The sequence below is a fragment of the Macaca thibetana genome, chromosome 3, assembly GCF_024542745.1.
Source record: "Macaca thibetana thibetana isolate TM-01 chromosome 3, ASM2454274v1, whole genome shotgun sequence".
Classification (NCBI taxonomy): domain Eukaryota; kingdom Metazoa; phylum Chordata; class Mammalia; order Primates; family Cercopithecidae; genus Macaca; species Macaca thibetana.
The window spans coordinates 113,848,551-113,862,782 of NC_065580.1; the positions used below are offsets into that span (position 1 = coordinate 113,848,551).

The 14,232-nt window shown below is 42.7% G+C and overlaps 2 protein-coding genes across 9 annotated transcripts in view; one reads left to right on the forward strand and one right to left on the reverse strand.

Annotated features, from left to right (window-relative positions):
* PSMA2 (proteasome 20S subunit alpha 2) overlaps window positions 1-14,232 on the reverse strand; it is a 617,132-nt gene that overhangs the window by 601,809 nt on the left and 1,091 nt on the right. The gene's annotated exons all lie outside the window — the stretch shown is intronic.
* Window positions 1-14,232, forward strand: part of HECW1 (HECT, C2 and WW domain containing E3 ubiquitin protein ligase 1) — a 456,269-nt gene that overhangs the window by 397,293 nt on the left and 44,744 nt on the right. For all 8 annotated transcript variants that reach the window (XM_050783350.1, XM_050783356.1, XM_050783351.1 and 5 more), the window contains 3 exons: window positions 751-871; window positions 1,633-1,746; window positions 2,540-2,692. In XM_050783350.1, the coding sequence (XP_050639307.1) occupies window positions 751-871; window positions 1,633-1,746; window positions 2,540-2,692 (388 nt within the window). The remainder of the gene's footprint in view (window positions 1-750; window positions 872-1,632; window positions 1,747-2,539; window positions 2,693-14,232) is intronic.

The following is a 14,232-nucleotide window of genomic DNA, read 5'->3' on the forward strand; positions in this document are numbered from 1 at the left end:
GTCCTTTTAAGAGAAATGTAACTTGAAAGAATTAGAGAGGAAGACATAAATATTTATTCTCATTAGAACTCATAAATGAATTTAGTATATTATTTTTATACTTTAGTGTATTATTTCTATTTATTATAAAAGCCACTGGTGGAAATCAAGGGACTTCTTGGAGAAGAAGAATATGGAGACGCCAGAATGTGCCTCTGTTGGGCTCTCACTCTACTGTCACTTTGTGTATTTGTTCTTCCACAGAAAGTGATGACCTCATGCCTGTAATCCCAACACTTTGGGAGGCCTAGGCGGGCAAATCACTTGAGGTCAGGAGTTCCAGACCAGCCTGGCCAACATAGTGAAAGCTCATCTCTACTAAAAATACAAAAATTAACAACAATTAGCTGGGCGTGGTAGTGCACGCCTGTAATGCCAGTACTTTGGGAGGCCAAGGCGGGTGAATCTCCTGAGGTCAGGAGTTTGAGACCAGCCTGATCAACATGGTGAAACCCTGTCTCTACTAAAAACAGAAAAAATATCAGCAAGGTGTGGTAGCACACACCTATAATCCCAGCTACTCGGGAGGCTGAAGTAGGCGAATCACTTGAACCCAGGAGGTGGAGGTTGCGGTGAGCCGAGATCACACCACTGCACTCCAGCCTGGGCAACGGAGCGAGACTCTTTCTCAAAAAAAAAAAAAAAAGAAGAAGAAGAAGAAGAGAAAGAAGAAAAAAGAAAGTGATGACCTCTGTGTGCTTCTCTCTGCAGGTTTACAGAGAGCCAGCGCAAGAGCCCCTTCCCCCTACCGGAGAGACTTTGAGGCCAAGCTCCGCAATTTCTACAGAAAACTGGAAGCCAAAGGATTTGGTCAGGGTCCAGGGAAAATTAAGTGAGTGTTCCAGTGCTTAGCACTGAATTCAGACAGTAGATTTTTCTATCCTCTTCTCCCCTACACCCTTGTAATATTGTTTTTGAGATCGGCTACTCTGGTGTGGTAGTGGTTATGGTCTGAAGCGGGGGAAGAAGGAAGTTGGGAAGCTGGAAGGAAAGAAGAAAGGACATTAGGAAATTGGAAGGGAGGCAGGAAGAGAAGGTAAGAGAGGGAAAGAGAATGAGAAAGAACATAATATTTTAGACAAAGGCATGTAGAAAATCACAGGGTAGACCTTTTCAGAAAACAAGGAATCTTGAACTAAATAAAAAATCTCATATTTCCCTTCACTTATTCTTGGGAAAAACTTTAACTCATTAGTCAAATTTAAAGATTCTTGGTAACTTTGTAATTGAAGTCTAAGTAAAATGTTGTTTATAGTTTCCCTTCTGGGTTTATTATTTTCAACTTAAAAAGCTGAACCCAAACTCAGGAATCTTAAGCGATATCCTATGAGTTGATCAAAATGAACTATCTTAAAAGCAGTTCCATATGATGGCATGCACAAGAAGTGTACACATTTTCCTTGCGCTCCTGATGTTTTGAAAAGCATGTTCAGATAATCCCTCGATGAACTGACGAAAACTGCATCCTGCTCTTTCCTCTCGTTGGAGAGGCTGTGGAGTGAGAACCTAAACCTGGGCACTCACAACTCACTTAGAACCCTGTCCAGCATCCTGACTTGAGGGCCACCACTCACCACCCCTTCTCCTTCTCAGGCTCATTATTCGCCGGGATCATTTGTTGGAGGGAACCTTCAATCAAGTGATGGCTTATTCGCGGAAAGAGCTCCAGCGAAACAAGCTCTACGTCACCTTTGTTGGAGAGGAGGGGTGAGACACCAGGAGTTTTATGCAGACACCTAAGCGTGGGTGGGCCAGAGCCTCAGGATCAGGGGTGATTTTTCTCAGGAAGGAGCAGGGTAGCTGTCAGCCTTCACCCCAAGGCAATTCCCTCCCAGGAGGTCCTTCTTTTCAGGTATTGCCAAGCTTCAAAAAATGCCATGTTCTTCAAAAACCTAAGATTATTGACATGCACAAGAGGCTGAGATCACATGGTCAAAGGATAAGCCAAAAATACAGTCCCAGGGCACTGGATCTTTCCTTTTTAGGTGTTGTACGCTTCTGAGTATCTAATTTAAAAACCTCTTTCTCTTAAAGCGTATGTATACAACTTCATGCCAAACTTTTCATATCATTTCAGTGATTTCATGGGAAACCACCTCAACCATGAAGGACAAGCCCACATGCACACACACATGCATGCACACACTCACTGTTGCAGAAAATTCTTTTATGTGTCCCGTGACAAAGGCCTTGTGTTCAATGGGCTGGCTGTGTGTTTTAGCTCTGAGGTGTTAGATGATCAAAAGAAAACACTAAGGAAAGCTACCATGAGAGTTTATTCATGGACATCTGGTTAAGAAACATCTCCAAACCAATTACTGCATCCTCATTTTCTTGATGAGGATTGATACTTCCACTGAGATTCACGCCAAAGAGCAGAGGCTGCTCTCTGCTTTCCCCAGCACCCAACTCTGAAAGGGCACACTAGAATTTGGGTGCGAACAGGTCCCCTCACCTCTGGGCACAGAATGAGCTTCCTGGACCTCTGCTTTCTTTGCAGCCTGGACTACAGTGGCCCCTCGCGGGAATTCTTCTTCCTTCTGTCTCAGGAGCTCTTCAACCCTTACTATGGACTCTTTGAGTACTCGGCAAATGATACTTACACGGTGCAGATCAGCCCCATGTCCGCATTTGTAGAAAACCATCTTGAGTGGTAAGCTCTATAATGTTCACTTTCTTGTGTTTGAAAGTTCTCCTCTTTCTTAGTCAGAATTCAGAAGCATTTCTCAAAGGCCACTGTGTTTAGAGCAGTGGCCAGATGTTATGAGGGATGAGCGTGAATGACACAGCCCAAGAAGGAAGACTCTGTTAGTCTTCACCCAGAACACAAGATGAATTTAACAAGGATGCTGATAATATATCAACTGCAAATTGATGTGAGAAAGAATAATTGCCTACTGAGAAGACACTAAGATCAGTAGACATAGGTCATGAATGTTGATAATGTTACTAAAATCATAAGGTCCCAGTGGAGGCTTCTTGGAGGTATTTATGGGTTTGAAATTCTTTGACCTTGGACCGATGTCTTTAGCACTGTGGACACTGGCTTCCACATCTTATTGTAAGATACGGCTATTGGGTCAGATGATCTCTAAGCATTCTTCTGACTTGAAAATCCAGTATATCTTTGGTTCCTGAGTTGTCTGCTGTTGAGGCATTCTATTACCATTTACTGATATGTGTAGGAAGATTGGTATCAATCAATGCTGTGCAGTTTTGTGGTGCAGATGTGGGTATTAGAGGTCTCCAGAACGCTGCTGGGACACCTGGGATGCAGGCACTTTCCTGCTGCATCACCACATGCCTGATTTGAAAATTACCGCTGCTCTGACTGCAGGAGCTCCTGCTGTTGAGAGGGAAAGGAGTCCTGGAGATGGCTAATGTGGGTTCTTCTGACATGGTTTATTTATGCTGCTGTTGAGGGGAGCCACTGGGGTAACACCTAAGCCTGCTGGCCTTAGAAACCAAGTTCCTATAGTTTGGCTATAAAGCATCAGTGTAACCCACCTGTGCTAAGGCTTCCAGCTATTGCACATGCCTTCTCTCCAAATGCACTCCCAGCCCCTGAAGTTCTTGAGCTGAGGTAGAGTGAGTGAGAGCACATCGAGGGTTTGGTACAAGATGAAACAAAACGTGCCCTTTGTCGCCCCAGAACTTGTGAATAAGTGGATGATGGAGCAGAGCAGGCAAGTCACCGTGGAAGGGCCCGAGAATGGAATCTGCCTCTCACTGAGCTCACATTCAGGCAGGCTCCATTCTGATGGTGGAGAGTGCTATGACCTGTAACACAGGAATATACACATACACAGATTATACCTAATACAATCCCTCAGCTAGCTCTTAGTTTGTGAGCATGAAATTTAAGATGGTGTCTTAGAGGTCATGAATTGGAATCAGCAATCAACAGAGAAATATTTTCATCAAATATCTTACCATATAAGACTATGCTAGGTAGTGTCAGGAATACCTTCACTAATTTAACGATTATAAATCAAGCACATAGTGTGTGCTGGGAGGATACAAACATAAAATGAGCAAGGTCTCATGCCTCAAAGAGGCTAGTGTGAGGAACACATGAGCCAACCAACGATCACAGTACAATAGCTTCAATGCTCACTTATTCACATCTACACATGTGGGCATGTGTTTGCCTGAGATACATAGATAAGCCTGAGAATTGTATTCAATCACAAGGGAAAAATATTTCATTCTGTCCGAGGTAGGGGGTCAGGGAGTGGGGAATGGAGTCTGTGAATCTTACAAAAAGAGGGGACAGTGGCATAGGACAACAAGGACAAGCACCACGGTGGGATGAATGAAAGCCGACATTTGAAGAAAACCTTGGTGTCAAGCATGTTTCAGTGCAGCCACAAAATAAGGCCACAGGTGAATGCCTGATGGGAAGCAGAGAAGATAATGTGGCCCCCACTCGGCTGGACTGCCTGCTAAGAGTGGCCTCCGTCGCTTTCCACAGTGACCATGCCTCACCTGCTGCCCCGTCCCTGCAATCAACCTGGCTTTGTGGCCTTCTGCTCATCCATGCATTGCAGGGCTGAAGAGGCTCTGCAGATGTTTCCGTTACACTTTATCACATTAAGGAAGGAAATTGTGTGATACAGGGATTTTGCACGAATTACCAAAGTTCTCTGGATGGATCCCTGATGAGGGCTTGGCAGTGCCTGCCCTCGAAATGCAGGTTAATCGCTGTGTCCTTTGCTAGAGGACTTGGCCCCACACTAAACATGCTGAGTTTCATCCGCTGATGGTCTCATTCATGTGGAGAGTATTTGTGATGCATCCTGGAAACACAATTGCAGGTAGTTTTCTGAGCCGACTAGCAATCTAAACTGAACCCACGGTGATGAGATTTTCTTCAGCGCAACTCTTTGGATGCTGCTGACTTGTGATGAAATTGGCAGGGAACTCCCTTCTGATTTAAAGCTTCAACTCTGAATGCCTCAGTCCGGAGAGTCCTCAGCCTGGCATGCAGAACAAGCCCCTGCACCTCCACGGGGTCAGAGAGCAGATTGTATCATGACCTTCCAGGTGGAGTCACACTTTTCCTCTCTTATCAGTGGCTGCAAATTCCTGAGCAAGGGAAACTGGTTTTCTTTGCACAGAGCCACAGCTGACTGAATGTAAGCCACCTAAGAAGAGTCTTATTTAGATTTTAACAGGAAGCCCTGATCAGCTTTGGACATGTTAACAAAACCATGATGCCGCAGTTATTCCTTTTGTTTATTTTCATACAGTAAGCCATCTTGTGCCATGAGGCAAATAGTTTAACAAACAAAACATGCAGGTTTCACCTATCTTGTGCCCCTGAGTGGCTCATTAAGCTCTTTGGCCAGCATTTTAGCAAAGGGAGGCTAGGAGAGCCCAGATCTGGTGATGCGGCTTTGGGTATTTTGCACAAAATGCTGGCAGTGTATGGGTGCTGTGGCACCTGCCTGAAGAACTGTCGCTGTCATTCCTGCAGCCGGCAGGTCCAGGACACTCGGGAAACCAGAATCCTAAGTCCTCAAATCTGATGGCCCACGACTGATGCCACTGGCTGCCTCTTAACCACCCATAGGGTGGGCGTGGCTGCTGCTGATCTCGGGTCAGTGTCAGGCGCTCCTTCCACCTTCTGAGGGAGTTCATCAGGAGATTCATGGAGGCTGTGAAGAGGATGACAATCATCAGGGCCTGTGCATCACTCATGAGCAAATGGAGAAACCAAAAGATTACAAGGCTTTTTATGGGCAAAGCCTTGACTTTGTAAAGCAGGACATTGTCCCTAGACACAAGACAAGCCAGGGCAGGATTTGACCTGCAGGGAGGACAGAGGTGCCTTCATGGACACCCACACCCTGCCCACTTCCCTTCACTCTGGAATCAGAGATAAGCATAACCACAGACCCGAAATAAACATGGCAAACACAGGTCAGCTTCAAAAGTTGTTGTTGGTTTTTTCCAAAAATAGAAATTTTATTCTCTAGTAAGGCATATCAGAAAATGCTGTGTAATTGGTATTCATCTTTTATAAAATTTATAAATGTATAAAACGCTGATGAGCTAAATAGATCTATTTTGTACTACCAAGCATAATTTTATATGTTATCATAATCATTAATAAAAATTGGATGAATTTAAAAGTCAGTTGCTTATAGGCTAGTGAAATAGTGAAAGGACTGGAGTTTTCCCTTAACTGGAAGAATTGTTACCACTTAACATACACACGTTTAATACCGATTGGCTTGCTATGGAGGAATAACTGAGAAACCAAATGCACTGAGTAGAGTTTATATGAATGTTTTAACACAGCTGTTCTTACATGATTATACTTTTTAATGCCTAGCAAAAATCCATTATAAGGCTTCAAAGGATTAAACATCACTCAGGATTGACATGATACTCAGCTGTGGCTAGAGGCAGCATCTTTGCAGTGATCAATTTTATCTTTTTTTGTTGTTGTTATTCTGCTTCTTTATCCTTTGCTGACCTTCTTCTGGGTCCCATCCTCTTACACATTTTCTGAGTTCCCTCTAAAAAATAAGCTCTATCAGAGCAGAGACACTTTTGTCTTATTTTACTCTAGCACAATGCCTGGCACTTTGAGGTGTTCAGAACAGCTCCCCGACCACTGGGTGCATAAATGAATATTATTCCACAAGTCACACCAGTCTCTTCCTTGTACCAGGGTTAAGATTAATAGAGTGCTCCTTCCTGCCATGTGCAATTAATTGCTCAAAGTTCACACTTTTCTGTATTGTCTGTGGTTTTAAAAAGTCAGCAATAAATGCACATGTCCCTTAAGAGCTTTACACTCTGGGAATCTGCTCTCCACGATGCGTGAATGCTGCTTGTTACTGAAGAAAGGCCTCCTCCTTCTCACACTGCACGTGCTCCTACAGCGACCACTTCCGGGTGAGGCACTGCCCGAAGACATCAATGGAGAAACCCCTGACACTGTGTCCGTCCTCTGAAAGCTCCCCTTTGAGAGTAGGTACTTGACATTCTGGGCTTCCTGCTTCCTGTGTGTGGGCTTTGTATCCCTTGGAATAGAGCCAGCTTAATCAAAAGCCCTAGCAGGGCATCATGATTCCACCCAGTTCCTTTCTTTCTAGTCCAGTGTTGAGACATACCAATATGAATAAATCTAGTGAAAATTCTGTGTTACACATGTTGAATAAGCTGGAAAAAAAAAAAAAACTGTGGGTTTTGTTTTTTTGTTTTTTGTTTTTGGTCAGGTTTTTTGTTGTTTTGTTTTGTTTTGTCATATTGCCTTTGGCCTAAAGAGACTTTCTGCAATTGCTGTTTCATTACTGATTTGTACGACTGACTTCCATACTGAAAGGACCCTGTCAACGTCAGCAGTGATAATATTCAGGCCAAGGAGAGAGAGGAGATAGAATCAGAAGAGCTCTTTCAAAGCTGGAGCCTATAAGGGACCACCCATGAACACTGTGGTCACTCATGGACACAGCCCCGGCTAGACCCGGCCACAGTAGGTCAAAGCTGGGAAATAACCCTCTCAATCAACACTCTTCTCCCACTCTCCAGTCCCAGTGGCCAAACCCAACCATAAACCAGAGGACAGAGGCTGTCCAGATACTGCAACCCACAGTGGCCAGTCCCTAGGTCACAGAGCAGGGCACAAAAAGATGAGAAATTAGTGGAGGACAGGAGAGCAGGGAATGGAAAATTACCACAAGAGCCTATACATTTCAGGACATTCAACACATCCACCAGAAATCTTACAATTTACAGAACAGTGTGTGTCTGTTGTATGTGTCTTTGATGACAGAAGTCGATGAATACTATTCCAAATTTCTTTTTTTTTTTTTGAGATGGAGTTTCGCTCTTGTCCCCCAGGCTGAGTGCAATGGCAAAATCTCGGCTCACTGCAACCTCCACCTCCTGGGTTCAACGAGTCTCCTCCCTCAGCCTCCCAAGTAGCTGGGATTACAGGCACATGCCACCACGCCCAGCTAATTTTTGTATTTTTAGTAGAGACAGGGTTTCACCATGTTAGCCAGGCTGGTCTCGAACTCCTGACCTCAGGTGATCCACCTTCCTCGGCCTCCCAAAGTGCTGGGATTACAGGCATGAGCCAACGTGCCTGGCCTATTCCAAATTTCATATCTTCATTCTTTGATTATGATGATGTCATTTGCATATTGATGAGGCACTCATATGCTACTTTTTTATCCTTTTCATATTTATTGTATCCTGATTTTATATCTTTAGGGATACAGAATTTAATAATTAAGCTAAATAATGAAGGATCCATTGAGAACCTGCTAAATATAGCAGCCACTGTCTAACAATATTATAACCCAGATGTAATGTTGTTATAACAATATTATAACCCAGATACTGAGTTATCCTACTTTTACAGATGAGGGAAAATGAGGCACAGACATAAACAAGGCTATAGTTGAGGACCAGGCAGGAATAGGAACCCAGGTATCATGGCTCTAGCATCAGGATCTAGCCCCCATTCAAAGGCAAAGTCAGATATATAATTGGTCAAATTAAAACACAATGTGACCACCGCTGTGTGTACCTCTATTATAATATTTATCACATCATATTGTAATAAGGAGGTACAAGGAACTTTGGAAACATGAATGCATATAGTTTCCATATAGTTTGCATATAGTTTCAAACTATTATGTTTATATAGGAAAGATTCACATTTAAGTTCAAACATTCCCTTCTCTAAGGGTCTTTCCTGAGCACTCAATTTAAAATAGTGCATCCATTTATAATTTTCCAACTTAACATCTTACTTTAATATATTGACTGCATTTATCACTGTATAAAGTATTAATATGTTTATAATTTGTTGTCATTTCTTCCCGAAAATGTAAGCCCAGTGAGACCAGAGTCTTGCCTGTAGCTTTCCTAGTCACAAACTTGGCACTCAGTAAATATATGTGGAAGGAAGGAAGGAAAAAAAGAAAGGAGGGAGGGAAGAAGGGAGGCTGGACAGATAGATGGATGGTTGAATGGAAGGATGGATGGATGGAATGCTTCTCAGGTGAAACTTCTTGGTTAATGAGAATTTTTATCCCATTTCAATTTTTAGTTCAGAATATTTGAACTAAAATAAAATAAATAAAAACAGTAAAAAAAAAATAAATTTGGGGCTTTTCACTCATTGTTGAGTGTCATTTAAGCTCCTACCAACTATTCTCTCTGAAATCACCACTGGAAATTCTTTCTGTCCCAATTATTCTGAATGTCACTTTTCCCGGAGCAAATCTAAGATGCCCTAAGTCTGAACGATTGAAATAGGTGAGTTCCTTCTCTATTTCTAGGAAGAATACCAGAGCCTCAGACACATTTTGTTTGTCTTAAGTACAGTCATGTGTCAGTTAACGACAGGGAGACTTCTGAGACATGCATCACTAAGCAATTTTATCATTGTGTGAACATCATAGAGTGGAATTACACAAACCTAGATGGCAGAGCCTACCGCACACCTATGCTCTATGGTATAGCCTATTGCTCCTGGGCAACAAACCTGCACAACATGTTGCTATACTGAATACCTTAAGCAACTGTAACACAATAGCAAGTATTTGCATATCTCAACATAGCTAAACATAGAAAAGGTACAGTAAAATTATTGTATAGAAGATAAGAAATGGCACACCTGTGTAGGGCAGCTCCATTATAATCTTTTGAGACCACTGCTGTATGTGTGGTCTGTCATTAACTGAAACGTGGTTATGTGGCCTATGCCTGTGCTAACATGTATCATTTTAAGAAATGACTACGTTATGAGTCACTCTTTACATAATTGTCAAGTGTGAGAAGGATTTTCAGAGCCAGATTTCAGATTTGAGGCTGTTAATCAGTTTCTCTGCAGCCACCAAAATGTCTGTGTCCTCCTTTATGTCTGGGGTGGTGACGAATCTAACCTTACAGGTGTCACAGACATTCTACCACCTCTCAAACTGAAATTTCCAAGAGGATCCCAAGGCCCTTTGCTAAGTGCAGAATAAACAGACTCCCCTGCCTCCTTCTGCCCCAGCCCCGACCTCTCTCCCTTCCCAAGCAGATACTCCCTGGGTGGTAAAAATCTTCTGTTTTCAGGTCTTTAGCAAGGGGAAGTGGGGGAGGAGGGAAGCTCTTTTGTGCATGTTTAGAGTTTGGCCAAGTGGGTAAGTGGGTATTAAGTGTAATTGTAGAGTTTTATGGAACTTAAGAAGTCCTGGATAACACACTTTAAATATCCTTTGCTACATCTGCAGAGTCTTGAATTAGTAGGTAGAAACCACAACATTATGAGATCCCACTGGGTGTCTCATGGCCCTTCAACCTCCCAGGGCCCTCCTGACAGAAGAGCTCAGTGTGGACTTTTGATCTGAGTTTAAGATCAGGTAAGCCCCAGCCCCAGCCCTACCCCTAACAACAGTTCCTGGGTTCTTTCATGAACACCTACAAGAGCTTTGCTGACCCCATCTCTGGCTGAATCTCAGTAGCCTCCCTATCAATTCTCAAACAAGATGTGGAGCAAAAATTAGATGAGAAGTCACCATAGAATGAGTGGGATTGGTTGGGACTCTGCCTGTCCTATGTCTGAACCCAGCTTTCTTTAGAACATGTGAGAAACTTTCAGTAGGAAAAGAATGAACTATTTAGTTAATGATGCCCGTACTGTAACTGGGTATGCAACCAAAAGAAAATTATGTTAAATTCCTCTCAACTTTGAAAACACGTGAAAAAAAAGGAATGAAATTTCTTCAGGAAAATCTACGTGAATTTATGCATATGCTAGAACATAAAAATTATTGAGAACATAAAATGAACCCAAGAAACCTTGAATGGTAGAGACCTTTTTAGAGACAATCAATCTTTTTAATCAACAACTAGAATCTATAAAAGAAAAGAAAGGCCGGGCACAGTGACTCATGCCTGTAATCCCAGTACTTTAGGAGGCCGAGGCGGGTGGATCACTTGAGGTCAGGAGTTTGAGATCATCCTGGCCAACATGGTGAAACCCCATCTCTACTAAAAAATACAAAAATTAACCAGGCCTAGTGACACATACCTGTAATCCCAGCTACTCGGGAGGCTGAGGCAGGAGAATTGCTTGAACCCAGGTGGCGAAGGTTGCAGTGGGCCGGGATCGCACCACTGCACCCCAGCCTGGGCAACAGAGTGAGACTCTGTCTCAAAAAAAACAGAAAGATGTATTTGAATATATAAAAATTAAAATACTTTTATGACAAAAATACCATAAACAAGGTCAAAAGACAAGCTTTGATCTTGAAAATTAATCTTTGCAACTCAAGAAAATCAGAGGTTGAAAATCTGTAATACACATTTCAAAGAGCTCTTACAACTTGAAAAAGAGAGGAGATACAACCCTGGGAAAATTAGCAAAGAATAAGAAAAAGCTGTTCAGAGAAGAACAAATTCAAATGATTGATAAATCCATTAAAAAATTTGAACTTTTCCAATGGTGAAGGAAATGAAAACTAAGGTAACAATGAGATATCATTTTATAACGATCAAATTGCCAAAAATTAAAGAGTTATTTATCTTTGGAGGGGACATGAGTAAAAGGATGCTTTCATACATTGTTGGTAGAAACATGCATGAAGCAATTTTACAGCCTTTTGCGGGGGAATCCAACCCACAATATAAACTAAAATTTTAAAAACCCATATACCCTTTAGCCCATAAAGTTATCTCATAGAAACAAAAGCACTAATATCCAGTACTTTTATAATAACAGGTAATATTTATTGAGCCCTTATTATGGGCCAGGTATTTTTGCAAAGGCTCTACATGAATTACATAACCTGTTATAATCCTCTATGTTACAAATGGGAAACTGATACCCATAGAGGCTTAAACTTGCCCAGTATAAGAGCTAGTAAGTGGCAGAGGTGAGGAGCAATCACATGCAGTCTAACTCTAGAGTGCAGAATTTCTTTTTTGGGGGGGGGGGACAGAATCTTGCTCTGTCACCAGGCTGGAGTGCAATGGCGCAATCTTGGCTCACTGCAACCTCCACCTCCCGGGTTCAAGCGATTCTTCTGCCTCGGCCTCCTGAGTAGCTGGGACTACAGGTGCCCGCTACCACACCCGGCTAGTTTTTGTATTTTTAGTAGAGACGGAGTTTCACTATTTTGGCCAGGTTGGTCTCAAACTCCTGACCTCATGATCGGCCCGCCTCGGCCTCCCAAAGTGCTGGGATGACAGGCGTGAGCCACCGCGGCTGGCTGAGTGCAGACTTTTAAAAGCTTTGCTGGACTGCCGCACAAAACACACTGGTGTGTTTATTTCAGCAGTGTTCTTAAAGACACAAACCTAGAAGCAATGCAAATGTCCATCGGCAGGGGAATGGTTACATGTATTACAGCAGATCCACACTGCACAGTCATATGGAGCATAAAAAAGACTGAATTAGAACCTTCCAGGTGATGGAGAGAGATTTCCTCAAGATATTGACAGAAGAAAAGCAGAAAAGCATGAAGAATACAATTCAAAAATTGAAAAATAGTAACCCCAAGCCTGTGTGTATGTAGCTAGAGATACATAAATATAAATATATTAGTATGTGATTATGTGATTCAGATTTTAAAAATGGAAGGGCACATTTTAGATTATCAATATGTGTCACAGGAGATGAGCCAAGGTGACAGGAGCCAGCCAGCCACGCCAGAAGAAGCCAAAATCTATATAAAAATTACATCTGTGTGTAAAAAATAAATAAATCTCTTACAGCCAAGATGCCATTTGGTATAAATGTCTTAGCTTAATTATTAGTGGAAAACAAGTATCTTAGATATGCATTCATCAATGCACAATTCTTAGCACCTAAGGACTTGATGCTGGATTCTCCAAACTGTTCTACACGTGAGCTCCTGGCATATTGTAAATGCCTCATGTACGTGGTACGACTATGCTCACCCTACCCCTGGTCTCTTCCCTTCTTTATCTCTCTTTGCCATTTCTCCCCTCTTTACTCAGCACAGACCTCTTTACTAATTCCCCACTGTCTACAAAATGGAGTCTGGACTCCTCGCATTCTCAGGACAGCCAAAGCACAAGACCACCTGCCTTGAGACACCATCTGCCTCTTCCCGGCAGCTCCTCCTCTGCCCTCCCCACACTTCCTTAGGCTTTGCTCCGCTGCCCATATGTGCTCGATTGTTTCTTCTGTTCCTCTTCTCTCATTTACGTGGGCACAAATTTCCCACCCTGAAAATCCACTTAAAATACTGCATAATTTCTTCATGATTTCCTGAACCTTCTCAAGACAAATATGTTCATCTTCTCTTGAATTCTTTTAAAAAACAAAGATTCCAAACCCTTTTAGCGGGAACCTTGTTCTCCAATCTAGAACAGATGGAATTGGAGCCAGGCTCTGGCAAAGAGGAGGGGTGACTGGTCCACTGAGCCCCTCAGGCTCTTCCTCCTCCCCATCTCTATGCTTCTGTGCAAAATAGCTTGAGAAAGCACTGCTCTAATCTACTGTCTGCGTCTCTCCTTCCATCCGTCCCTGGCCACTTTGTGTTAGCTTTGAAACTGGATCAGGGCAGCATCTTATTGTTCAGGTTTGCCCTCTGCAGCCAGCGTGGTTTCTGGCATGGAGGCAGCACCCTTCAGGTCCTGAGGCAGGTGCCACACAGCAAAAGGCAAACCCAGGTTTCATGCCTGCTCCAACTCTCAGTAGACCCTGGGCAACTTTCTTGACTTATCTGAGTCTCAGCCTCCTAGTTCACCAAAAGGATGTAAGAGTGCCTGCTGTGGTTTGAATGACGCATCCCCCAGAATTCATATGTTGAAACTTAATCACCCATGTGATGATATTAAGAGGTGGGGCCTTTAAGAAGTGATTAAATGATGAGAGCAGAGTCCTCATGAATAGGAGTAAGGCCCTTATAAAAGGCCTTGAGAGAGTGAGTTTGCCCACTAGGTACAGTAGCACCACCACGAGGTACAACCACCCCTAGCTGTCACAACCGAAAATGTTTCCAGACATTGCCATAATTCTCCTAGAAGGCAAAACCACTCTGTTGAGAACCACTGTTTTCGTGATGGAAGACTGGAAAAAGAAAAGGTTAAGCAAAATTTTTTTGCAGGATAAAAAGTATTTCTGTAGGCCTAGAGTTTTAGGAAAACATTTTCAACCTTGGAATATGTCATTGCTGCAGTTGGAATATATGTATTTTTCCAAAATTC